The sequence below is a fragment of the Vipera ursinii genome (assembly GCF_947247035.1).
Source record: "Vipera ursinii genome assembly, chromosome: 2".
NCBI lineage: Eukaryota > Metazoa > Chordata > Lepidosauria > Squamata > Viperidae > Vipera > Vipera ursinii.
In genome coordinates this window covers 3,866,409-3,893,559 of record NC_139513.1, presented here as the reverse complement: position 1 = coordinate 3,893,559, position 27,151 = coordinate 3,866,409, and the positions used below count along the sequence as shown (strand labels likewise).

Here is a 27,151-nt window from a genome sequence, read left to right as displayed (position 1 = left end):
CATGTAGAGAGCGTTGCAGTAGTCTAAACGGGAGGTCACGAGCGCATGAGTGACTGTGCGTAGGGCATCTCGGTACAGGTAGGGTCGCAACTGGCGCACCAGGCGAACCTGGGCAAAAGCCCCCCTGGTCACGGCTCCTATATGGTCTTCAAAAGTGAGCCGCGAATCCAGGAGTGAGCCCCATCAACGGGGGGTAACACCTCACCCCCCATCGTTAGAGATGGAATAGTCTGGTTGACCCGAGATGCACAGCCACTCAGTCTTGGCAGGATTGAGACGAAGCCTGTTTCTCCCCATCCAGACCCGGACTGCTTCCAGGCAACGGGACATCACGGCGAGGGCATCGCTGGGTTGGTTTGGGGTGGAGAAAAAAAAGTTGGGTATCATCAGCGTACTGATGATACCCCACCCCAAAACCATGAATGATCTCGCCCAGCAGCTTCATATAGATGTTGAACAGGAGGGGCGAGAGAACTGACCCCTGAGGAACTCCACAAACAAGAGGCCTCGGGGCGGACCTCTGCCCTCCCGTCAACACCAACTGCGAGGGGCCAAGAGATAGGAGGAGAACCACCGCAAAACAGTGCCTCCCACTCCCACCCCCTGAGACGCCGCAGTAGGATACCATGGTCGATGGTATCGAAAGCCGCTGAGAGATCTAATAGGACTAGGACAGAAGAACAACCCCTGTCCCGAGCCCTCCAGAGATCATTCACCAGAGCGACCAATGCCGTCTCCGTGCTGTGCCCAGGCCTGAAACCCAATTGGTACGGGTCCAGATAATCAGTTTCATCCAGGAACAGAGGAAGCTGATGGGCCACCACACTCTCAACAACCTTCGCCAGAAAGCAGAGGTTGGAGACCAGACGATAGTTATTTAAAACAGCTGGGTCCAGGGCGGGCTTCTTGAGGAGGGGTCTCACCACTGCCTCCTTCAGGGAGGCAGGGAAGACACCCTCCTTCAAGGAAGCAGTTATTACTGTCTGGAACCAGCCTCGTGTCTCCTCCCGAGCCGCATGAACCAGCCAGGAGGGGCACGGGTCCAACAAACAGGTGGTGGAGCTCAGCCTCCTCCTCATCCTGTCCACATCATCAGGGGAAACAGGATCGAACTCAGTCCAGATAACATGCTCAAGACCGTCCGATTCCTCCATGTCAGACTCTGCCCAGTCAGAGTCCAAACCGGCCCGGATCTGAGTGATTTTGTCCGTCAGATGATGACTAAACTCCTCGGCCTGCCCCTGCAAGGGATCCTCCCTCACCTCCTGGTTAAGAAGGGAGCGAGTCACCCTACACAGGGCGGCCGGGCAATTATCTGCAGACGTGATAAGGGCAGCGAAGTAATTAGCCTTCGCCGTCCTCATCACCGCAAGATAAGACCTTATAAAGGTTCTTAACTGCAATCGGTTAGATTCGGATCGGGTGGATCTCCAACAGCTCTCTAGACCCCGTCTCCGACGCTTCATCTCCCGGAGCTTTCTCATTAGAAAGAGAGCATGAGGAGATTTTTAAGGGAGGCAGGGGCTGTGTTTACTCCCCTCCTTTTCAGATGTGAAACTTGCCTGGCTCCTCCAGTGAAGATTGTATTTTGGAAGAGAGTTTTTATTTCTTCTACCTGCTCTTCTCTGTCTTTGAGAAGAAGTTTGCAGTGCACCACAGTGAATCATGCCAGGACATCATGTTGCTTCTACTTCTCGTTGTGCTGCTTTTGTGGCCTCAGGGAGCTTTTCATTTGATAAATCCAAGAGAAATATAACCTTGTTTGACTAAAAGTAAAAAAAAAATTGTCCATGTATTTTTCCAGTGAGTGCTTAGAATTACTGTGTGCCTCTACATCTCAGTAAATATATTTCTTTAATTTAGGAGTCATTCATCATTCAGAATTGTCTCTTTAGGCACTATCTTTAATAAAAGCCTTATTAATTGAAAAAATACCATGTTTCCCCAGAAATAAGTCCCACCCAGAAAATAAGCCCTAGCTTGATTTTTTTAGCATGCTCCTAATATAAAAATAAACCCAGGGGTGGGCATGGCCAGCACAAGAGGTGACGTTGTCTGGCGGCAGCAGCAGCAGCAGCCCATGCAGTGCAGGTAAGTCCAAGCATGGAGGCAGAGGCACAGGGGAAGGCAGGCAATCAAGATGTGCTGCATGGCCGCCAGGCTTGCGGGAGACTTGCACAAGCCAGATGGCCACACAGCATACCTCTGCTTCCTCCTGCTGCCAGTGCTGCCACATGAGCCTCCCATGAGTCTCCCGCAAGTAGTTTATCTCCATTTAAAATACAAAGGTCACCCTTTTGACAACAGCAAAGTCCATATTCTGGACAGAGAGGACCGCTGGTGTGAAAGAGGGGGTCAAAGAGTCCATCTTTGTCAAAACTGAACAGCCCTCTCTCAACAGAGGGGGAGGGATATGATATTATCTATCTCCAGTCTACAGCACAGTCCTTTCATCAGTTCCAAGAAGGCTCCGCACCCATTTGCACTACTCAGGTGTCCCTGGTAATACAGATAAGCTTCCAGGTAGCATTAACGACTCACCAAAAGAATGCAAATGACTAGCTGTCTGCAAGGAGTATAAATCCTTCGATTCCCCACCATTCTGTCAGAGCTGAAGAAGCTTCTTGGATGAGAAGCAAAACATCTTCAAGAAAAACAAAAAAGTTAGTTGCCTTGTGAAAAAAGCACCTTTAGAACAACAATGCTCTAGATGACTGAGAATCGTCATAGACATTTAACTTTCAACAGTTCACTTAGTGACCATTTGAAGTTATAATGACACTAAAAAAATGACATGACCATGTTTCATACTTATAACCATGGCAGGATCACCATGGCCATGTGGTCAAAATTCATAAGCTTGGCAACTGACTCTTATTTATGATGGTTGCTGTGTCCTGAGGTCATGGGATCCTCTTTTGTGTCCATCTGACAAGCCAAGTCAATAGGGAAGCCAGATTCACTTAACATCTGTGTTGCTAACTTAACAACTGCAGGGATTCACTTAAAAATTTCATCAAGAAAGGTCATAAAATGGGACAAAACCAACTTAACAAATGTCTTAGTTAGCAACAGAAATTTTGAGTTCAATTGTGGTCGTAAGCCGAGGACTACGTGTACTCTTGAATCTTTCTTTTTCAATTGTACACTGCTGTGCAGAAGAACATAGACAGAATATAATTTTACTTTGTTTTGAGACTATTCATATTCATGGGCATGCTAAATGTTTGGGGCCAAATTCTCCAGTGTCCCTCAGTACCCATTTTCCAGGTTTGAAGCTATCGCTTGTGAGTTCTCCCTTTGGGCACCTACCTGCTGAATAATTCAAAGTTCCTAGAGGGGACTTTTCATCCCTCACAATTATCCTGATGATTGAGATGTATTTGTTGTCCTTCAATTAAGTCTCAAGAGACCTTACTAGAATTATTGAGCAGATTGGTCAACAAGCACATCAAAAACATGTTTTGATGTCAAAGCCACACACAAGAGGAATCCTGCATTATATCTTCTCATTAGAAAGAGAGCATGAGGAGATTTTTAAGGGAGGCAGGGGCTGTGTTTACTCCCCTCCTTTTCAGATGTGAAACTTGCCTGGCTCCTCCTGTGAAGATTGTATTTTGGAAGAGAGTTTTTATTTCTTCTACCTGCTCTTCTCTGTCTTTGAGAAGAAATCTGCAATGCACCCCAGTGAATCAGGCCATGACATCATGTTGCTTCTACTTCTCCTTGTGCTGCTTTTGTGGCCTCAGGGAGCTTCTCAGCAGCGCAATGCCAAATGCCTCTTGACTCTGGAGCAAGAAGTTTATTCGCAGAATTATTACAAGCCAGGAGATTTTCTCATTAGTGGGATAATCTCTGCAACCCAATCTAGGTTTCTACCATTTAGCTTCAACAAAACTCCTTCCATTCAATTATCCTTGTAAGTCAGTTTCAGCCCTCTGAAATTAACCAGATATTGTCTGCTTGATCTGCTACTTTTGCTCTCTTTCTGTTCTAATTTATCCAGTTTACGTCCTGCAGATGATGAGGTTCCTCAGCACCTATCAAGTAAGATGGTCAAAGTAGAGATCTTTGCTTTCCTTTCAATGTGCAGAAGAAACATTCCCTTTCTTCACTTCCTTTAAGCAGAGCTACATTATGTGTATGGAGTATGGGGTGGTCCCTCCTTACTCCTCTCTGGCCCATGAAGGATAGAAGAAAGTCATCCTCAAACTGATCTTGACTTCTGAAAATGACATCGTTGTAAATTCTTAGAAGTACTCCATTTTCTCCCTGAAATGGTGATGGGAGAAGCTTCACAATTTCTTTTCTACTCTAAGATTAACTATTGAGATGAAAGTCCCAAAGGTGCTTTTCAAAAGGCAACAGAATACAGAATATCAGAGTTGGAAAGGATCTTCTAGCCTTCTAGATCTTCTAGTCCAACCCCCTGCTCAGGCAGGAAACCTTATACGATTTCAGACAAATGGTTGTCCACTTTCTTCTTAAAAACTTCCAGTGTTGGAGCATTCCCAACTTCTGGAAGCAAGTCATTCCACTGATTAATTGTTCTCACTGTCAGGAAATTTCTTCTTAGTTCCAGGTTGCTTCTCTCCTTGATTAGTTTCCATCTGTTGCTTCTGGTGCTTTGGACAATATGTTGAGCCCCTCTTCTTTGTGGCAACTGCTTAGATAGCAGAACACTGTGATCATGTTGCTGAAGGAGCAATGGAAGAAGCTTCTTGGACGAGAAGTGAAATGTTTTCAAGGGAAAACTGAAAAACGAAAGGACAGTTGCCTTTTGAAAAACACCTTTGAGACAACCATGACATGCATGACTGAGAATCTCCATAGATATTGAGATGAAAGAGTCACAGTTAAGAATGTACTTATTCACTGATTTGGCAAATGTTTATGATTCCCAGTTATGAATTTATGACAAGTATTTAATGCTCCCAAGTTCAATAAAAATGAAAATATTCTAAAATAGTGATCCAATACAAAGATCCTGATGATCACAATGGTGTGCTTGGGTTATGTTTACATCTAGTAAATTAGACTGTAGAATTTATCTCCTAAATCACCCTTTCAATTTTTATCATTATAATCTATACTAATATTAAAGAATAGGTAAAATTTCCAAATATTAAAAGCTGGCTAAAATGATTTTATACTAAAAGGTTGAGATAGAGAGAATATCTATTAAACTAGATTGAATTCTTGGTCCAACTCCAACGATATTTATAAAATCAGAATAAGCAAAGGTTTATAACAATTAGATTTTTTTAGACATAACATGAATTAAATATGTTAAGTATTGCATTTAAATATGTGAGATATCTCAGGATATCAGCCACCCTTATTAAGAGATAATAATAATAATAATAATAATAATAATAATAATAATAATAATAATAATAATAATAATAATAATAATAAGAAGAAGAAGAAGAAGAAGAAGAAGAAGAAGAAGAAGAAGAAGAAGAAGAAGTAGTCAGTTCCACCCCTCTGAAATTAACCAACTATTGTCTGCTTGATCTGCTACTTTTCCTCTCTTTCTGTTCTCATTTATCTTGGGGATCTATTTTACATCCTACAGCTGATGAGACTCCTCAGCACCTATCAAGTAAGGTGGTACAAAGTAGAGATCTTTGCTATCCTTTCAATGTGCAGAACAAACATTCCCCTTTTTCACTTCCTTTAAGCAGAGCTACATTATGTGTATGGAGTATGGAGTGGTCCCTCCTTACTCTTCTCTGGCCCATGAAGGAAAGAAGAAAGCATCCTCAAACTGATCTTGACTCCTGAAAATGACATGGTTGCAATTTCTTAGAAGCACTCTTATTTTCTCCTTGAAGTGGTATTGGGAAAAGCTTCGCAATTCCTTTTCTACACCAAGATTTCCTGCTGAGATGAAAGTCCCAAAGGTGCTTTTCAAAAGGCAACAGAATAACAGAATACAGAATATCAGAGTTGGAAGTGACCTTGGAGATCTTCTAGACCATCCACCTGTTCAGGCAACACCAAACAACAATGACAATGATTTATACCCTTCATCCACAGAGCAATATTGATGGACTCTATGTACAAAAGGAGCATAGGTGGGCATAGAATAGAATAGAATGGAATAGAATAGAATAGAATAGAATAGAATAGAATAGAATAGAATAGAATAGAATAGAATAGAATAGAATAGAATAGAATAGAATAGAATAGAATAGAATAGAATAGAATAGAATAGAATAGAATAACAGAGTTGGAACGGATCTTGGATCATTCCGCCAGGACCTGAAGAAGACTTGGCTCTTTGAGCTCTCCGGCCCAGGCTGAGAATTTTTAACTGGGGTTTTTATTTTCAGGGATAATTTAATCTTTTTAATTGTTTTTTAACTTTTGTATTTTGTATTGGTGTGATTTTAAAATACCCTGTAAACCGCCCTGAGTCCTTCGGGAAAGGGCGGTATATAAATCTAATAAAATAAAGTTAAATTAAATTCTAGTTCAACCTCCTGCTCAGGCAGGAAACCCTATACCATTTCAGACAAACAGTTGTCCATGCTCTTCTTAAAAACTTCCTATATTGAAGCATGCATAACTTTTGGAGGCAAGTCATTCCACTATTTAATTTTCTAACTATCAGGAAATTTCTCCTTAGTTCTAGGTAGCTTCTCTCTATTGATTAGTTTCTATCAATTGTTCCTCGTCTTGTCTTCAGCTGCTTTGGAGAATAGGTTGAGCCTTTTTTTTTCTGGCAACCCATGAGATATGGGAACAATGCTATCATGTCTTACTGAAGAAGCAACTGAAGATTCTTCTTGGATGAAAAACAAAACGTTTTCAAGGAAAAAACAAAAAAAGGTCCAGTTGTCTTTTGGAAAGCACCTTTGGGAGAACCGAGACCTGGATGACTGAAAATCTCCATTGATATTGAGATGAAAAAGTCACAGTTAAGAATGTGCTTATTTACTCATTTTGCAAATGTTTATGATTTCCACTGATGAATTTATGCCAAAGATTTAATGCTCCCAAGTTCAATAAAAATGAAAATATTCTAAAATATTGATCTAATGCAAGGATCCTGATGATCACAATGATGTGCTTGGCTTATGTTTACATCTAGGGAATTAGATGTGTAGAATTTATCTCTTAAATGACCCTTTCAAGTTTTACAATTCTATCCTTAATATTAAAGAATAGGTAAAATTTCTAAGTATTAAAAGCTGGGGAAGAGAGAATAACTATTAAGCTAGATTGAATTCTTGGTCCAACTTCAAGGATATTTATAAAATCAGAATAAGCAATATCAAATAATAATTAGATTTGTTTAGATATAACATGAATTCAGTATTTAAGTATTTAAGCATTGTATTTAAATATGTGAGGTATCAACCACCCTTATTAGTAGAGATTAAACAATCCATTCTAAAATGCTATGAAATATCATCAACCCGTTCATAAAATTGACTTTCTGTTCTTGTTATAAACTGAGATAGTACTTTTGAAACAGGATTTGAAAATTTTTAGTACTAAAATTTACGAATTTGACTAGTTTTCTATATTAATATTTTAAGGAATGTTTTAACTCTCACATAAAAACTCTTGATACCAGATGAAGTTGAATATTGGATAGTATTTCAGGAAAATGTTTTTTTGATTTATTTTCTAATATATTTATATATACAGGGGAAAATACACAAAATACTGGAAAATGCTCTCCTTCCTTTATGCTGTCCACCACTTCCACCAGGATTCTAGGAATCTCTTACCTAACCTCACTCTGGGTTACAGTATCTATGAACACTATTTCAATGAGCAAATTACTTTGGATGCTCTTCTGGATCTGCTTTCAGATGAAGAAGCCAATGTTCCCAACTACAGATGTGGAAGGCAGAAAAACATCCTTGCCGTTCTTGAAGGGGCCAATGCTGACATCTCCATCCTCATTTCAAACATGTTGGGCACCTATAAAATCCCACAGGTATTTCTTTACTGAGAAGACAATATTTAACCATAGAAATTTAAATCCAAGAGCAGAGTTTTATCATGGAATTTAGAGATGACAGATCAGGATTTCTAAAGGGAGAAAAAAGTTTTATACTTAGCTAAGAAAAAACTGCCCCTTCATGGATTACTGCCTTGTCGGGGCGAAGGGGCTTGCGTAATTCAATGAAGCTATGAGCTATGCCGTGCAGGGCCACCCAAGATGGAAAGGTCATAGCAGAGAGTTCTGACAAAAATGTGATCCACTGGAGAAGGAAATGGCAACCCACTCCAATATCTTTGCCATGAAAACCCCATGGACAGTACCAAAAGGCAAAAAGATGTGATGCTGAAAGATGTGCCCTTCAGGTCGGGAGGTGTGCAATATGCTACTGGGGAAGAGCAGAGGACTAGTACTAGTATTGACAGAAAAAATGAAGCAACTTGGCTAAAGCTGAAAGGATGCTGAGCTGTGGATGCATCTGTTGGTGAAAGGAAAGTCTGATGCTGTAAAGATTTATTCTCCATAGGAACCTGGAATGTAAGATCCATGAATCAAGGCAAGCTAGACGTGGTCAAACAAGAGATGACAAGACTGAACATCGACATCTTAGGTATCAGCAAACTAAAATGGACAGGAATGGGTGAATTTAATTCAGATGACCATCAGGTATACTACTGCAGGCAAGAGTCCCTCAGAAGAAATGGAGTAGCCTTCGTACTGTCCAACCCATCGTGACCCCATGGACAGCGTTCCTCCAGGCCTTCCTGTCCTCTACCATCTTCTGGAGTCCATTTAAGCTCATGCCTACTGCTTAAGTGACTCCATCCAGCCACCTCATTCTCTTTCATCCCCTTCTGCTCTTGCTCTCAATCTTTCCCAGCATTAGGCTCTTCTCCAGTGAGTCCTTCCTTTTCATTAGGTGGCCATAGTATTTGAGTTTCAACTTCAGAATCTGGCCTTCTAAAGTCAAGGGACTTACAGGAGTCTTCTCCAGCACCATACTTCAAAGGCCTCAATTCTTTGGCACTCAGCCTTTCTTATGGTCCAACTTTCACAGCCATACATTGCACCTGGAAGACCATAGCCTTGACTATATGCACTTTTGTTGGCTGGGTGATCTCTCTGCTTTTTAGTGTGCTGTCTAGATTTGCCATGGCTTTCCTCCCCAGCAGCAAGCATTCTTTTAATTTCTTGGCTGCACTCCCCATCTGCGGTGATCTTGGAGCCCAGGAAAATAAAATCTGTCACTACCTCCATTTCGTTCCCATCTATTTGCCAAGAATTGAGATGGCCAGATGACATGATCTTGGTTTTCTTAATGTTAAGTACCAATTTACAAAGCCTTAATACAGCCACACTTGGAAAACTGCATCCAGTTTTGGTCACCAGAATATTAAAAATAAGCTGAGACCGTGGAAAGCGTGCAGAGTAGCGCAACAAAAATGATTAAGGGGCTGGAGGCTAAAACGTACGAAGAACAGTTACAGGAATTGGATATAGCTAGTCTAGTGAAAAGGACTAGGGAAGACATGATAGAGCTCTTCTAATATTTGAGGGGCTCCTGCAAAGACTGCAAAGTTCAAACTATTTTCCAAAGCGTAAAAAGGCAAAACAAGAAGTTAAAAACTAACCAATGAGAGAAGCAACCTAGAACTAAGAAGAAATTTCCTAATGATGAGATCATTTAACCAACAGAATAACTTGCCTTCAAAACTTGTGGGTGCACCATCATTGAGACTTTCAAAAAGAGACTGGACAATCATTTATCTGAAGTGATATAGGGTCTCCTGCTCAAGCAGGAAGTTGGGCTAAAAGGCCTCCAAGGACCCTTTAAACTCTATTATTCTGTGTTCTGCTATGATCTCAATCCAGATATGAGGACTCTTCTGACACTTTGGAACAGCAAAATTCTGCACTTAGGGAGCAAGTGGAAAGAAAAGCAATAACTGAGCAGAGGAGTAAATTCACCACCGAAAGATCTTTATTTCAGAAGTGTTCAGTTGGGAGAGAATTGTTGTTTGATCACTATATGGATCACATAATGTATGTCTAGCTTAATGAAGAGAAGGACAAGGGATGACATGATAACAGTGTTCCAATATCTCAAGGGTTGCCACAAATAAGAAGGAGTCAAGCCATTCTCCAAAGTATCTGAAGGGACAAGAAGGAACAGATGGAAACTAATAAAGGAGAGAAGCAACCTAAAACTAAAGAGAAATTTCCTGACAATTAGAACAATTAATCAGTGCCTCCAGACATTTTGAATTCTCCAACATTGGAAGTTTTTAAGAGCTTGGACAAGCTGAGCAGGGATTTAGACTAGCAGATCTCCAAGGTCTCTTCCAACTTCTATTCTATTCTATTCTATTCTATTCTATTCTATTCTATTCTATTCCATTCCATTCCATTCCATTCCATTCCATTCCATTCCATTCCATTCCATTCCATTCCATTCCATTCTATTCTATTCTATTCTATTCTATTCTATTCTATTCTATTCTATTCTATTCTATTCTATTCTATTATTCTATTCTATTCCATTCCATTGCATTCCATTCCATTCTATTCTATTCTAAATAAATTTCTCTTCATTTTTCAGATCAGTTACAGCTTTGTTTCCCCAGTTCTGAGGGACAAAACTCAGTTTCCATTCTTCTACCCAATGCTTCCTGCTGAAGGTGTCCAGTATCCAGGGATGGTCGAGCTGCTCCTCCATTTCAGATGGACCTTGGTTGGCCTGATGGCTCCAGACACTGACCAGGGAGAGAGGTTCATGAGGACAATTACTTCCATGCTGGTCAAGAAGGGCATTTGTCCAGTTTTATCTCAACTGTTTTCCATAAAAATCAGAAACTTGGTGATGCCATTGGAACTATTTGCTAAGTGGAGACAAGTGAATGTCTTTCTCTACAGTGCAGAGATTAGTTCATTCCAGATAGGAATATTAATTACGCATGTCGTGCTTAAATATCTTAAGGAATCCACCACGGGAAAACTCTGGATCATAGCAACCTGTTGGGATCTCACTTGGGATTTCATGGGAAGTAGTATTTCTACCTTCCAAAACATTTGGGGCTTTTTTTCCTTTCTTGTACAGACAAATAAAATGGAGGTCTTTGATGCTTTTAAACAATTTCACTCTTCCATGAAACACTTTGTAAAGAAATCCTTTACATGTTCCTCCATCAAGGATGTCTTCTCTGTGAAAGTCTGGAGACAGTGCAGGGAAAGAGAAGAAATGGAGCTTCTACCCAATGAAGAGATCCAACAAATCTTATCTCTTGACAGCTCTTTCACTTACAACATAATCTGGGCTGTGGGGCTGGCCTTGCATTCAGCCTATCTCTCCAGATCCAAGGGGCCAATGAGAAACAATGGTGAAAACCTGGGAGCTCAAAGTCTGAAGGCCTGGCAGGTATTCTAGTGCACAACTCAGTTCCAAACTGTAAGAAGGGAGGGTTCTGCATCCAAGTTACCAAAAATGTTTTATTTTTGTCTGGAGTAAACCAAAGTCTGAAAGGTGCAAGAGAAAAGTCAGGACTGGTTCAATGTCTATAGAAATTATCAATCATCCATGTTTATTATTATTAGCATACGGTGTTGTTACAGTAGCCAGGAGACCACAATGTTATTGTAGTTTGGCTTGCCAAGGTACCAGCCCTGTTATAGGAAATGCTTGCCTGATTCCCAACCTTTATACCAGCGATAAAGAAAAGCAGCTCTTCCAGCTTCTGGTTTGTCAATGCTGCCATTGTGGACGTCTGGAGGATGGCTCTTGTCATCCATGTCCAGTTTCTCATTCCTGGGGGGTCCTAAAAGGGCCAAAGAGTTGCCCTGGAGGGGTGACCAGCAAGAAGGGGCTTTTGCAGAAATGCGGGGGAGCCGCAAACCACCACCCCCATTAGTGCCTGCATTCCCTTTGAATCAGTGGATGAAAGACCAGCCATAGTAACATGGCTGGTTACTAGGCTGCAGACAGCTGAAGTCACACTTACCACCAGGCAACATTAAAGCAGCATGGAGAGACTGGGTAAGATTCCTCTCTTATACCCCAATCTTCTGTTCACCTAAATGAGCTGCTAAGTACCATCCCCCCCTGTAGAGAGGAGGGGGGAGTTCAACCCTCCCTTCATAGTGGTGATCAAGCCTCCAGGGGTATTTTTTAAAAAAATGTTGAAAAATTGAATTGGACCTCAACTAGAACTTTATAACTTGTGGACTAAAAGCTTTTGACTACCTACTCCTTACTTCCTATTTTTATTTGAAAATTTGGTTTTGCTCTTCTAAAATAGAAGAAATAACTGAAAAGAGATTAACAGATATTTCCCTAAAAGAAAAGAAAAGAATTTTCTAAGCACTTGGGGGACACCCAGTGGCTAAACCTGAAATTGCAATTTAACACTCTTAAAAAGAGAGAGAGAGACTTGGCTGATTCATTAGAAAAGCAAGATAAGACTAACCTTGAACAGCAGATGTGACTCCACTATGGAAGAAATACAAAAACAAATCTATGCTATAATGAACATAACTTACCAAACTCATCAGTTCCTGTCTACAGCCGTCGATGAAATAAGAGCTTTTGGGGAAAAAATAGAAAGCGTCTTGGAGAAGCAAACTCAAATTGTGACTACAACTAATAATTTAACAGGACAGAACATAACAGAAGAAATTGAACAATCAAATACATTGACAGAAAAATTAACTACTCAATAAGCACAGACATTTGAAGATCAGAATAAGAAACAGATGGAAGAAATAAAAATACACAGTCCAAGACAACTATATCAAGAGGTGAAAATAATGAGAAGATTTGGTGCTTTTATTAGGCCCCTCAACCCTTCAAAAAGGAAGATTGGAGGGTCACTTCAATACGATACAATAACACAAGAATTCTTTGATGACCCTGAAGCAAAGAAGCGAAAAATGACATGGCAAAGGAAAAAAGCAAGAATAAGATTGAAGAAGAATGGACATATTTAAGAGGCCTGAAATAGAAAATACTAAAATAGACAGGATTATACTTAGATTATGAGAGATTGTTTCGATAAGTAGATAAAAATACTGGCTAATTAAAAAAAACCTCAGATGTATGAATATTAACAGTTAAATTGAAATATTGAGCTGTTTAAATGAAATTGATTAAGATAAAATGTAATTAATATACTTGGATATAGTGATATGAAAGAATGTATTAAATGGTGAAATGGGAGAAATTTTGGCTAATTTTCAATACGTGAAAATTATAATGAAAACAAGAATATTGTATTACCAACTTGTTGATATGGAAATGAGATAGATAAGAAGTATATTTATATTACTAGGTATTGGAGAGAATTGTGCAAAAGGAATTGAGGTCACTTAGAAATATAAAAATGAGAAACTTCAGATGCTGAACTTTAATATCAATGCAAAATTAAAGCTGGAAAAGTATATAAGGTGTTCGATGTCTTAAAGATGGACTGTTAAAATATAAAATACACAAAAGTATTGACAAATGTAAGAAAACTACTAAATAACTGATGGATAACAATAAGAAGTATGTTAATTTAGATAAGAGATAATATGTATTAAAAAGAGAGGAAATTCTGGTTACAACAAATTGGAGATTTGTAATAATATGTATTTGTATGAAACAGAATTATTGTAACCCAGACACCACATTGCTTTTCAAAGATACTATTGTAACATTGGAAAATCAATACAAAACTTATACTAAAAAGAAAAAAGAAAAGCAGCTCTTCCTGAAGCATCACCCAAGGTCTCCTCCCTTCCTGGTGCTACCTCGCAAGTGGGCACCACAACTGGGAAAGTTCAGAGCCATAAAGGAATCTGACTGCCTGCACAGAGCACCAGCTTGTCTCCCCACTGAAGGCAGTACAAGAAGAAATGGATGAAAACTAAGCAGGGGAGAAAAGCAACCTAGAATTAAGAAGAAATTTCCTGACAGTTGGAACAATTAACCAATGGAACAACTTGCCTCCAGAAGTCATGAGCAGGGAGTTGGACTGGAAGACCTCCAAGATCCCTTCCAACTCTGTTATTCTATTCTATTCTTGGATGAGAAGCAAAACATTTTCAAGGAATAAAAATCAAGAAAGTCCAGTTGCCTTTTGAAAAGCACCTTGGGGACAATCTTGACTGGGTCTACTTGAGGTTTCTTCAGTAGCTTCACCACTAATGGAGAGAAAATAATACAAGAAAGGGGCGATACCTTCTTTGCTCTTAGAATATTTCAGTACTAAGGCCAAAGTATTGCTAGTCCATAGATTGCAGTCTGGAAAAAAAACAGGGAGAAAAGGGGGAGTCAAAATTAAGACAAAGAGTCAGAAAGAAAGGAGAGAAAATGGTTGGGCTGGGTCATCAGGATGAGCTGCTGTCTTTCTTCCTTGTCTGAACAAAAGAGTGGAAACCACAAATGCTACTTGGATGTTGAAAGTCCCATTTGCACAGTTTACTCTGTTTGTTTGTATTTAAGCAGTAAGTTAGTAGCTGTTATGGTTCAACTATGTCCAGTTTCTGCCCTGAAGGAGTAAATAAATCTAGAACCTGGGCTTTGTGTAGAGAAATATTCAGTTTGCCCTCAGGGTAAACCAGGAGCTTTTATCATAGAATGTCTGGTTTCCTTTCCAAATACTCTCATTTTTTCTTCCTTTCCAGTTCCATGCTTTACTTCAAAACCCCCAGTTGTATAATCGTTCCATTGATGGGGTATATTTTGATGAGAATGGAGACCCGGCTGTTGACTTAGACATTGTGAACTGGATGGTTTACACCAACAATTCTGTCACCAGGATGAAATCTGGGCATCTAGAAAGACAGAGAATCCAGGGTTCCAAACTGGTGATTTATGAGAACAATATTGCACAGATGGAAAAGCTGAACAAGGTGAGAAAACCTCTTTATTTCACTCTTTCTGTAATTCTCACAATGGAGTAATAGTGGCTTTGAAGGACTCCCAATTTCACATCAGAAATGTTGCCTTTTTCTTAGCCCAGGCCTTGATGGTAGTTCCTCCACTGAGTTTGGACTAAGATCTTCTTCACTCTATTCACTTCTAACCTGCTTCTTGACTTCAGTGTGCTTAAATGTCAGCTTAATGTCCTTTTCTTGAAGAAGTCGGTATCTAAACTAATCTAACTTTCAAACCTATGTCTGTTCTTGTCATTAGATGAGATGATAAACTGGCAAGTAGCCTGCAGCTTCTTCAATTTGATGGGGTGGTCCATCCTTTCCTATTTTTTCTCAAAATGAGTTCATATTCTAAATGTTCTTCCTTTCCCTCTTCAGCCCCTCCCTCCTTCCAGGTGTGTGGAAAGTTGTCATCCCGGATTCAGGAAGGTGGCTCAGGAAGGGAAGCCCATCTGCTGCTATGACTGTATTCCTTGTGCAGAAGGAACCATCTCCACCCAGGAAGGTGAGTGACATTGGAGGGGACCTCAAATAGGCAGATGTTGTTTAATATAATTTTAAAGATCTATTCTATTCTATTCTATTCTATTCTATTCTATTCTATTCTATTCTATTCTATTCTATTCTATTCTATTCTATTCTATTCTATTCCTAAACATTCCATGCCCACCTATGTTCCTTTGTACATACAGTCCATCAGTATTGCTGTGTGGATGAAGGGCATAATTCATTGTTATTATTTTTCGCTCTTCCTATCCAGAGCTTTTACTTCTGCTTGGGTCCAGTCCACTATTACAGCTGTGCATCTAATAATTACAATATATATATTGCGTGTTCGGGTCTTTTCCCGTGTAAGTTTGAGTGTCTTGGCCAGACATGTCAAACACAAGGCCCGGGGGCTGGATCCGGCCCGCGAAGTGGTTTCATGTGGCCCACGAAGCCATCCTGGAAACAGTGAGGGAACGGCCCCCACTGCCTTGGCCCTGGCCCAGAGACCCTCCTTCTGCCAGAGACCCTCAGATCTGTCCCACTCCTGCCCAGGCCCCCATAGGCACTCTTGATGCGAACAATGTAGAGCTGGCCTTGCCCATCCAGTAGGCCATATGCACTCCACCCAGTAGGCCACGCCCACCCAGGCCACACCCACCCGGCCCCTTGAGGGCAACCGCAATGCTGATGTGGCCCTCAATGAAATTGAGTTTGACACCCCTGGTCTTGGCAATGTTTCAACGAGGTCCCACTCATGATCTTCAGGCTGGTGTCTTCGGCTTCGTGCTTGTGCGAGCAAAGTGTGATCGGAAGTGCCGTCTCTCTATAAATATTGGGGGGGTGTTGGGTGCTGGCTTTGTTGCTGTAAGTGGGTTGGTTGGCTGTGTTGTTACATGTTGATTGGTTGATGGGGTTATTGTTTGTGGATTAGTCAGCTGTTTTGTAACATCCTGTGTGGCTGTGGTGTTGGCTGTGTGCCCTTTAGTCTTTTGTGTTGTAACGACCTGAATAATGGGCTGTGTGATGACATCCTGAGCTCTAGTGTAGTGATATCCTGAGTTCTGTGCTGCAACATCCTGGGTGGTTGGCTGTGTTGTGACATCCCAAGCTTTACCAATATTTATAGAGAGACGGGCTAATGCCTCCTTAAGTAACACCAGCTGCCTGCAATTAGTGCAGGTTCGAGTCCCACCAGGCTCAAGGTTGACTCAGCCTTCCATCCTTCCGAGGTAGGTAAAATGAGGACCCAGATTGTTGGGGGCAATTAAGCTGACTTTGTAATAATGCCGCTTGGGGGGTGTGTGAAAGCCCTAATAAGCAGGCATATACATAGAATGAAGGCTACTGCTAAGCTTGTAAGCTGCCCTGAGTCTTCGGAGAAGGGCGGGATATAAATGGAATAAAAATAAAAATAAATAATATATATATATACAGTATATATATATATATATATATATATATATATATATATATATATATATATATATATATATATATATATATATATATATATATATATATATATATATATATATATATATATATATATATATATATATATATATATATATATATATATATATATATATTTGTTTTCTGAGGTTTTCGCGGGTGCCTGTATGTGGATCCTTGGTTTTTCGGGTTTTTCCCCGCGTAGAACTAAAGGTGTAGGCGCAACGTTTCGACGGAGTCCCATCCGTCATCATCAGGCTTTAGCTTCCTTCTTCTGGGAGAAGCATGTGGCTGTTTGTTCCTCTTTTTTAAACTGCCAGAGGGGGTGTGTTCTGTGGAGGTGTGCTCTGATTGGGTAGGGGACCAAGTGTGTTCTGATTGGGTGGGAGTGTGTTTTGAATGGTGGGTGTGTTCTGATTGGGTGGGGGGGTGTTCTGAGTGGATGGGCTGGTCTCAGTTGCCAGCTCCAGACCTGAGCTGGTGAGTTGTGCTGCTTTTGTTCGGCTTCGTGTTTGTGGTGGTGCCATGTTTTTATAGTGGGTGTCAGTTTGCTTATTGTGTGGTTTGGAGGGGTTTAAAGTGGATGATGTTGCAGCTGTAGTTAGGTTTCTGTTTTGTGGTTGTGCCTCGTTATCATTGTGGGTTCGGATTTGCTTTTTGAATGGTTGTGTGGTGGTGATGTCATGTGATGTTATCATGAGTTTGGGTCTGGTATCATTCTTGGTGGTTGGGCCTCGTCTGTCAATCAAGGCGGGTTTCCAAATGGCTGGTAGACGAGAGGTATCATCTCGTTTATTCATGCTGTGGGGGCGTTTTTCTATCTCAATGGCTTCTCTGATTATTCTGTTGTTAAAATGTTCAATTTTGGCGATAGTTTTGGTTTTTTTAAAATCAATTTCATGTCCCGTGGCTTCAAAGTGTTGGACCAGGGATGAAGTTTGTTCTCCCTTTCTGAGTGAGTTTTTGTGCTCTTCAATGCGTGCACTTATTCTTCTGTTGGTCTGTCCGATGTATGTGGTGGGGCAGGTGGTGCATGGGATTTCGTATACTCCTTGGTTTTCTAAGCCAATTATGTCCTTGGGGTTTCTTAGGATGGTGGATATTTTTCTGTCTGTGTAGAATGCTGTTTTGATGTTGTGTTTTTGGAGGACCTTGCTGATTCTGTCTGTGGTCCCTTTTAAGTATGGGAGGAGGGCTTTGCCATTTTCTTGTTCTCTGTCTTGGGTTTTTGTGGGTGTCTCTCTTCGGATTAAGTTGGTAATCATGTTTCTTTGGAATCCATTGGCTGTTAGTACATTAGTGAGAGTGTGTAGTTCGGTTTTTAGGTGTTGTTCGTCAGCTAGGTGTTTTGTTCTGGAGATGAGTGTCTTGGCTACGGAGTTGATCTGTGCTGGGTGGTGGTGTGAGAGTGCGTTCAGATAGCGGTTTGTGTGTGTTTTTTTATGGTAGATAGTGTGTCCTAGGGAGCCGTTGGATTTCTTGTAGACTAAGACATCAAGGAAGGGAAGTTGATTGTTAGCTTCTGTTTCCATGGTGAATTGTATTTTGGGGTGTAGGCTATTGAGGTGTATGAGGAAGTCATCCAGTTTTTCTTTGCCGTGTGGCCAGATTACGAAGGTGTCATCTACGTATCTGAGCCAGAGTTTGGGTTTGTGGTTGGATTTTTCTAGAGCGAGGGTTTCAAAGTGTTCCATGTAGAGGTTTGCGATGACAGGTGAGAGGGGTGATCCCATGGGTGCTCCTTCCATTTGTTTGTATCTTTGTCCATTGTAGATGAAGTATGTGTTAGATAGGCAGTGGTTGGTCAGATCTAGGATGTGTTTTGGGGGGTTGTATTTATTTAGGATAGCTGTCAAGGCTTCTTTGATTGGCACTTGGGTGAAGAGGGATACGACATCGAAGCTCACAAGTAGGTCACAGGGCTGTAAGTTTAGTTTACTTATGATCTCTATGAATTGGAATGAGTTTTGTACGTGTGAGGTGATGGAATTTGCATAAGGCTGTAGTTGTTTGGCAAGAAATTTGGCTAGATTTTGTAGAGGTGAGCCTATGGAGCTGACTATGGGTCTGAGTGGGGTTCCTTCTTTGTGTATCTTGGGCAGACCATAGAGCTTAGGACATCTGGATGATTTTTCTCTGGGAATGATTGTTTTCTGGATCTCTTCACTGATGGGGGTGGCTTTTATTTTTGATTTTGTGGTTTTTTCCAGGTAGGTGGTGGGATCTGTCTTGAGGAGTTTGTATGTGGAGTCTTGGAGTAGGTTGGATAATTTGGTATGGTAGTCAGATGAGTTCATTACCACCGTGGCGTTGCCTTTGTCTGCTGGCAGAATGATTATGCTGGTGTCATTTTTTAGGTTAAGTAGTGCTGTCTGTTCCTCTTTGGGTAAGTTGCTTTTGGGTGGTTTGCTGGTGCAGAGGATGTTGGTAACTTCGAGTCTGATTTTGTTGGCGTCATCAGGGTTAATTTTGGTCAGGCTGGATTCGACTCCGCATATAATGGTTTCCGTGGGAATGTGTTTGGGAGCGACTGCAAAATTAAATCCTTTAGATAGGATTCTCACCAAAGCCGAAACCAACGTCCTGTCTAAAGGATTTAATTTTGCAGTCGCTCCCAAACACATTCCCACGGAAACCATTATATGCGGAGTCGAATCCAGCCTGACCAAAATTAACCCTGATGACGCCAACCCTGATGACGGTGGTAATGAACTCATCTGACTACCATACCAAATTATCCAACCTACTCCAAGACTCCACATACAAACTCCTCAAGACAGATCCCACCACCTACCTGGAAAAAACCACAAAATCAAAAATAAAAGCCACCCCCATCAGTGAAGAGATCCAGAAAACAATCATTCCCAGAGAAAAATCATCCAGATGTCCTAAGCTCTATGGTCTGCCCAAGATACACAAAGAAGGAACCCCACTCAGACCCATAGTCAGCTCCATAGGCTCACCTCTACAAAATCTAGCCAAATTTCTTGCCAAACAACTACAGCCTTATGCAAATTCCATCACCTCACACGTACAAAACTCATTCCAATTCATAGAGATCATAAGTAAACTAAACTTACAGCCCTGTGACCTACTTGTGAGCTTCGATGTCGTATCCCTCTTCACCCAAGTGCCAATCAAAGAAGCCTTGACAGCTATCCTAAATAAATACAACCCCCCAAAACACATCCTAGATCTGACCAACCACTGCCTATCTAACACATACTTCATCTACAATGGACAAAGATACAAACAAATGGAAGGAGCACCCATGGGATCACCCCTCTCACCTGTCATCGCAAACCTCTACATGGAACACTTTGAAACCCTCGCTCTAGAAAAATCCAACCACAAACCCAAACTCTGGCTCAGATACGTAGATGACACCTTCGTAATCTGGCCACACGGCAAAGAAAAACTGGATGACTTCCTCATACACCTCAATAGCCTACACCCCAAAATACAATTCACCATGGAAACAGAAGCTAACAATCAACTTCCCTTCCTTGATGTCTTAGTCTACAAGAAATCCAACGGCTCCCTAGGACACACTATCTACCATAAAAAAACACACACAAACCGCTATCTGAACGCACTCTCACACCACCACCCAGCACAGATCAACTCCGTAGCCAAGACACTCATCTCCAGAACAAAACACCTAGCTGACTAACAACACCTAAAAACCGAACTACACACTCTCACTAATGTACTAACAGCCAATGGATTCCAAAGAAACATGATTACCAACTTAATCCGAAGAGAGACACCCACAAAAACCCAAGACAGAGAACAAGAAAATGGCAAAGCCCTCCTCCCATACTTAAAAGGGACCACAGACAGAATCAGCAAGGTCCTCCAAAAACACAACATCAAAACAGCATTCTACACAGACAGAAAAATATCCACCATCCTAAGAAACCCCAAGGACATAATTGGCTTAGAAAACCAAGGAGTATACGAAATCCCATGCACCACCTGCCCCACCACATACATCGGACAGACCAACAGAAGAATAAGTGCACGCATTGAAGAGCACAAAAACTCACTCAGAAAGGGAGAACAAACTTCATCCCTGGTCCAACACTTTGAAGCCACGGGACATGAAATTGATTTTAAAAAAACCAAAACTATCGCCAAAATTGAACATTTTAACAACAGAATAATCAGAGAAGCCATTGAGATAGAAAAACGCCCCCACAGCATGAATAAACGAGATGATACCTCTCGTCTACCAGCCATTTGGAAACCCGCCTTGATTGACAGACGAGGCCCAACCACCAAGAATGATACCAGACCCAAACTCATGATAACATCACATGACATCACCACCACACAACCATTCAAAAAGCAAATCCGAACCCACAACGATAAAGACACACAACCACAAAACAGAAACCTAACTACAGCTGCAACATCATCCACTTTAAACCCCTCCAAACCACACAATAAGCAAACTGACACCCACTATAAAAACATGGCACCACCACAAACACGAAGCCGAACAAAAGCAGCACAACTCACCAGCTCAGGTCTGGAGCTGGCAACTGAGACCAGCCCATCCACTCAGAACACCCCCCCACCCAATCAGAACACACCCACCATTCAAAACACACTCCCACCCAATCAGAACACACTTGGTCCCCTACCCAATCAGAGCACACCTCCACAGAACACACCCCCTCTGGCAGTTTAAAAAAGAGGAACAAACAGCCACATGCTTCTCCCAGAAGAAGGAAGCTAAAGCCTGATGATGACGGATGGGACTCCGTCGAAACGTTGCGCCTACACCTTTAGTTCTACGCGGGGAAAAACCCGAAAAACCAAGGATCCATATATATATTTGCATATATATATATATATTTGCATATATATATATATATATTTGCATATATATATATATATATATATATATATATATATATATATATATATATATATTTGCATATATATATTTGCATATATATATATATATATATATTTGCATATATATATTTGCATATATATATATATATATATATATATATATATATATATATATATATATGCAAATTATTCAAATTGCTAATAAAGAATTTGGGGAGGCTGAGATGGCCATTTCGAACTCTTTATGTTCTCATCAGTCAGTCATACCCTTTATCTGAGATTCGAACCTGGGCTGATTGTATATTATGCAGTTATTTTAACTTGCTGAGCCACAGGTTCTTTCTCTCTTTTTATTATTTATTTATTATTATTATTTATTATTCTCTCATTATTTGCACAAATAATGAGCTGTCATAGTTGACTATATCCTGTGGATAAGCCTTGAGACAGGCCAAAGCAGGAATGAAAGAGTTAATTAGCAAGGTGCTTTCACAAAGCCTTGACAAATACTTAACATATATTTAGCCTTGCCTTCTAGCTAATAAAAAGAGAGAGAGAACCTGTGGCTCAGCAAGTTAAAACAACTGCATAATATACAATCAGCCCAGGTTCGAATCTCAGATAAAGGGTATGACTGACTGATGAGAACATAAAGAGTTCGAAATGGCCATCTCAGCCTCCCCAAATTCTTTATTAGCAATTTGAATAATTTGCACAAATAATGAGCTGTCATAGTTGACTATATCCTGTGGATAAGCCTTGAGACAGGCCAAAGCAGGAATGAAAGAGTTAATTAGCAAGGTGCTTTCACAAAGCCTTGACAAATACTTTATATATATATATATATATATATATATATATATATATATATATATATATATATATATATATGTATGTATGTATGTATGTATGTATGTATGTATGTATGTATGTATGTATGTATACATATATGTATGTATGTATATATGTATATACATGATTTCAATTTTATTTCTATCTTGATTTCTGTACTTATTATATGTTTTGTTGTTAGCCGCCCTGAGTCCTTCGGGAGATAGGGCGGGATATAAATCCCATCAATAAATAAATAAATAAAATAAATAAATAAATAAATAAAATAAATAAATAAATGTATATGTATATATATATATATATATATATGTTTAAGTATTTGTCAAGGTTTTTTGAATGGACCTTGCTAATTAACTCTTTCATTCCTGTTTTGGCCCGGCTCAGGGCTTATCCACAGGAACTAGTCAACTTATGACAGCTCATTATTTGTGCAAATTATTCAAATTGCTAATAAAGAATTTGGGAGGCTAAGATGATCATTTCGAACTATTTATGTTCTCATCAGTTAGTCATACCCTTTATCTGAGATATATATATATATGCAAATTATTCAAATTGCTAATAAAGAATTTGGGAGGCTAAGATGATCATTTCGAACTCTTTATGTTCTGGAAGCGGTCCAGGTCTGGATGGGGAGAAACAGGCTTCGTCTCAATCCTGCCAAGACTGAGTGGCTGTGCATACCGGCATCTCGGGTCAACCAGACTATTCCATCTCTAACGATGGGGGGTGAGGTGTTACCCCCCGTTGATGGGGCTCACAACTTGGGCATCCTCCTGGATTCGCGGCTCACTTTTGAAGACCATATAGGAGCCGTGACCAGGGGGGCTTTTGCCCAGGTTCGCCTGGTGCGCCAGTTGCGACCCTACCTGGACCGAGATGCCCTACGCACTGTCACTCATGCGCTCGTGACCTCCCGTTTAGACTACTGCAACGCTCTCTACATGGGGCTGCCCTTGAGGACCACCCGGAGGCTTCAGCTGGTGCAGAATGCAGCTGTGCGAGTCGTGATGGGGGGTCTCCCAATACTCCCATGTAACACCTCCACTCCGCGAGCTGCATTGGCTTCCGGTTGCCCTTCGGGTGAGATTCAAGGTGCTGGTGATGACCTATAAAGCCCTAAATGGCTTGGGTCCGGGATATTTGAGGGAACACCTGCTGCCGGCATCAAGTTCCCTTCGTCCTGTGCGCTCCCATAGGGAGGGCCTTCTCAGGGTGCCGGTGGTAAAAGATTGCCAGCGGATAACACCCTGGGGGAGGGCCTTCTCAGTGGGTGTACCTGCCCTTTGGAACCAGCTGCCCATGGTGCTTAGGACCACCCCCGACCTTCGTTCATTCCGGCGGGACCTGAAGACCTGGCTCTTTGAGCTTTCTGGCCCAGGCTGAGAGTTTTTAACTGGGGTTTTATATTTTTAGGGATCAATTTAATTATAATTATTTTTAATTGTTTTTAACTTTTGTATTGTCAGTGTTTTTTAAATACCTTGTAAACCGCCCTGCGTCCTACGGGAAAAGGGTGGTATATAAATTTAATAAACTTTAAATTTTAACTTAAAACTTTCTCACCCTCTACTTCCTACTTATCTATTTTATTCATATCCACTGCACAAGCTGCATTCTTGTTGTATTTCTTTGGGTTATACCTTGGCTGCACCCAGAACTGCACTGTTTCTTCTTCATCAGGTGTTCACTGGTTCACTGCAGTCTCTCCATTGATGGATTGGTAGAAGGTTTTGACTGAAATTGGAGATTTGACTTATAGTGTGTAATTCAAGCTTAGTATCTGCTGATTTTCCTAGTTACAGCTGTTACAGTATGTGCAACTTTACTATTTCCAGTGCTTCCTTGATTTTCCTTGCTTTTAGGTGATTTTTCTTTATCGGGTATGTTTTGCTCACTTATATCTGACCTTAGCATTCTGATCTTCCATTTGGGTTGTGCACCCTGCATAAGAAATACATTCTCTATTTCAGCATTCTGTATCTTCATTCTTAAGTTTATCTCTCAACATTCATTCCTTACTAATATTATGCAAATTGTAGCTTCAATAAAAGGTGAAAGAACCAGCTTTAAGATGAACAATACTCTTCCTCTTTTCAGATTCAGAAAAATGCACCCCTTGTCCAGAAGATCAGCATCCAAATATCAGTCAAGATCGCTGTATTCCTAAGATTAAAACCTTCCTAAATTATAAAGGCAATGTAGGGATCATCCTAATTTCCATTGCTGTGTTCCTGTCTTTAACAACAGCCTTTGTCTTGGGAATCTTCATTAAATACCTAGACACTCCAATCATCAAAGCCAACAACAGAGACCTTTCCTACATCCTCCTGGTCTCCCTCCTGCTTTCCTTCTTCACTTCCTTCCTCTTCATTGGCCAGCCAAGGAGAGTCACCTGCCTTCTCCGACAGATAACCTTCAGCATTATCTTCTCAGTTGCCATTTCTTCTGTCTTGGCCAAAACTATCACGGTGGTGCTGGTTTTCTTGGCCACAAAACCAGGGAATAAAGTTCAGAAATGGCTGGGGAAGAGTTTGGCCAACTCCATCATCCTTTCTTGCTCTGGTATCCAGATAGTCATCTGCAGCAGCTGGCTTGGCACTTCTCCCCCATTTCCTGACTCTGATCTACACTCTCAGCCTGGAGAGATCATCCTACAATGCAATGAAGGATCTATTGCCATGTTTTACTGTGCTCTCGGCTACATGGGCTTCCTGGCTGCCATCTGTTTCACAGTAGCTTTCCTGGCCAGGAATCTACCTGGGGCCTTCAATGAAGCCAAGCTCATCACCTTCAGCATGCTGGTCTTCTGCAGTGTCTGGGTCTCCTTTGTACCCACCTACCTGAGTACCAAAGGGAAATACATGGTGGCTGTGCAGATCACCTCCATCTTGGCTTCCAGTGCTGGCCTGTTAAGCTGCATCTTTTTCCCCAAATGCTACATTATTATTTTGAGGCCAGACCTCAATACTAAGGAACAACTAATCATGAAAGAGAAAAGGGAAAAGTGATTCTAATCAGTGCTTCTTGTATCATGTGTGCAGGAGAAGAACTCTTTCTCTTCCCCTAGTTCTTTCCCTTATCCCTATTCAATGGTTTGGACTGATTAAGAAATTCCTCAATTAAAAGAACTTGTTTGCTTTTCTTCCTATCTGAAGGACATCTAAAATTGTTTATTACTTTTGTTTCCCTAGCCATTAATGTGCATTTTACACAGCTCACTAAGAAGCTCTGTAACCTGTGGACAATGAGAGCTCTGAGAAAATCCATGGTTCAGCAGTTTATCCAGTAGGATCCAAATTGGATTCCCCGAATTGATTGATTGTCAATCAATGAGGTCAAAAGTTACCTGTATTTTCTTTGTGTGTTTTTTTCTTGAAAACATTTTGCTTCTCATCCAAGAAGCTTCTTCAGTTCTGAGGAAATGGACAAGCTTCCTGGATGAGAAGCAAAATGTTTTGAAGGAAAAACAAACAAACAAAAATCCAGTTAACTTTTGAAAAGCACCTTTGGGATGATTTCATTTCATTTTCATTTATTATATTTGTATACCGCCCTTCTCCCGAAGGACTCAGGGCGGTGAACAGGGCACATAAAAAATACAGAATACAAAAATTAAAAAAGAATTAAATAAGAGCCCAAGCTAAAAACAGTGGAATAATAAAAATCCCCAATAAAAACCCCAGCACATCCCCCATCAGGCCAGGCCGGCTTGCTCAAATAGGTAGGTCTTCAGACCGCGTCGGAAGGAGCAGAGGTCAGGTGCCATCTGGAGCTCGACCGGCACCTGATTCCACAGAGCCAGGGCACCCACAGAGAAGGCCCTCCCCCTGGGGGCCACCAGCCAACATTCTCTGACCGGTGGCACCCTGAGGAGGCCCTCTCTGTGGGAACGCACAGGGCGGAGGGAAGTTGACGCCGGCAGCAGGTGATCCCCGAGGTACTCCGGACCCATGCCATGTAGGGCCTTAAAAACCATTACCAAAACCTTGGCCAGGATGATAGAAAGAAGTAGAGTCACTGGGCAAAAAGTTAGAATTTTGCAAGTCCAAGCTAATCTGAATCTCCACCTTGGGTAGACCAGCCCCCAAAATGGCACTAACGAGGAATGTGATATATACCATTCAGAAATGTGCTTAATCACTGGATCTGATTCAGAGCTTAAACACCAAAGACACAAAAAACGGATGGAACCTTACCCTTTTTTATGTGCTCACTGAACTAAAACACTTTGTAAATTGTCCCAATTTGGTATGGAGTCTGCTAGCATCTCAAGGTTGATGATTTTGGAGCAGCCAATAGTGAATTTTGCTTTAGGTGACATTTTTTTTTCTTTAAGTGATAATAGAATCCTATGACATGTGTGTGCAATTCTTTGAAAATAACTAGTAAAAATACTATTAGCAAGCACTTAGTATTTGGGTTTTGCTTGGTGTTTGGTTCTGAACTTTAATTTTCATACCCTTTTCTTTTATTAGCCCCTTTTGAAAATAACACAGATAGGATTATGATGAAACATGAATTAAGATGCTTTATAATTAATGGTCCAAATAGCATAAACTCTGCAGAATAGTGTTAAACAGACTTAAGTTTGCTGTTAAGATCCTCCAACATGGCACA

General features: G+C 40.9%; 1 protein-coding gene across 1 annotated transcript; it reads left to right on the top strand.

Annotated features, from left to right (window-relative positions):
* Positions 1-2,029: 2,029 nt before the first annotated feature.
* Positions 2,030-25,542, top strand: LOC310633246 (vomeronasal type-2 receptor 26-like; the record flags this gene model as incomplete). Its single annotated transcript, XM_083350932.1, has 5 exons — positions 2,030-2,091; positions 7,768-7,957; positions 14,621-14,848; positions 15,251-15,377; positions 24,632-25,542. 5 exons carry the CDS (start codon positions 2,030-2,032, stop codon positions 25,540-25,542), a joined length of 1,518 nt encoding a protein of 505 aa, XP_083207058.1.
* Positions 25,543-27,151: the final 1,609 nt, after the last annotated feature.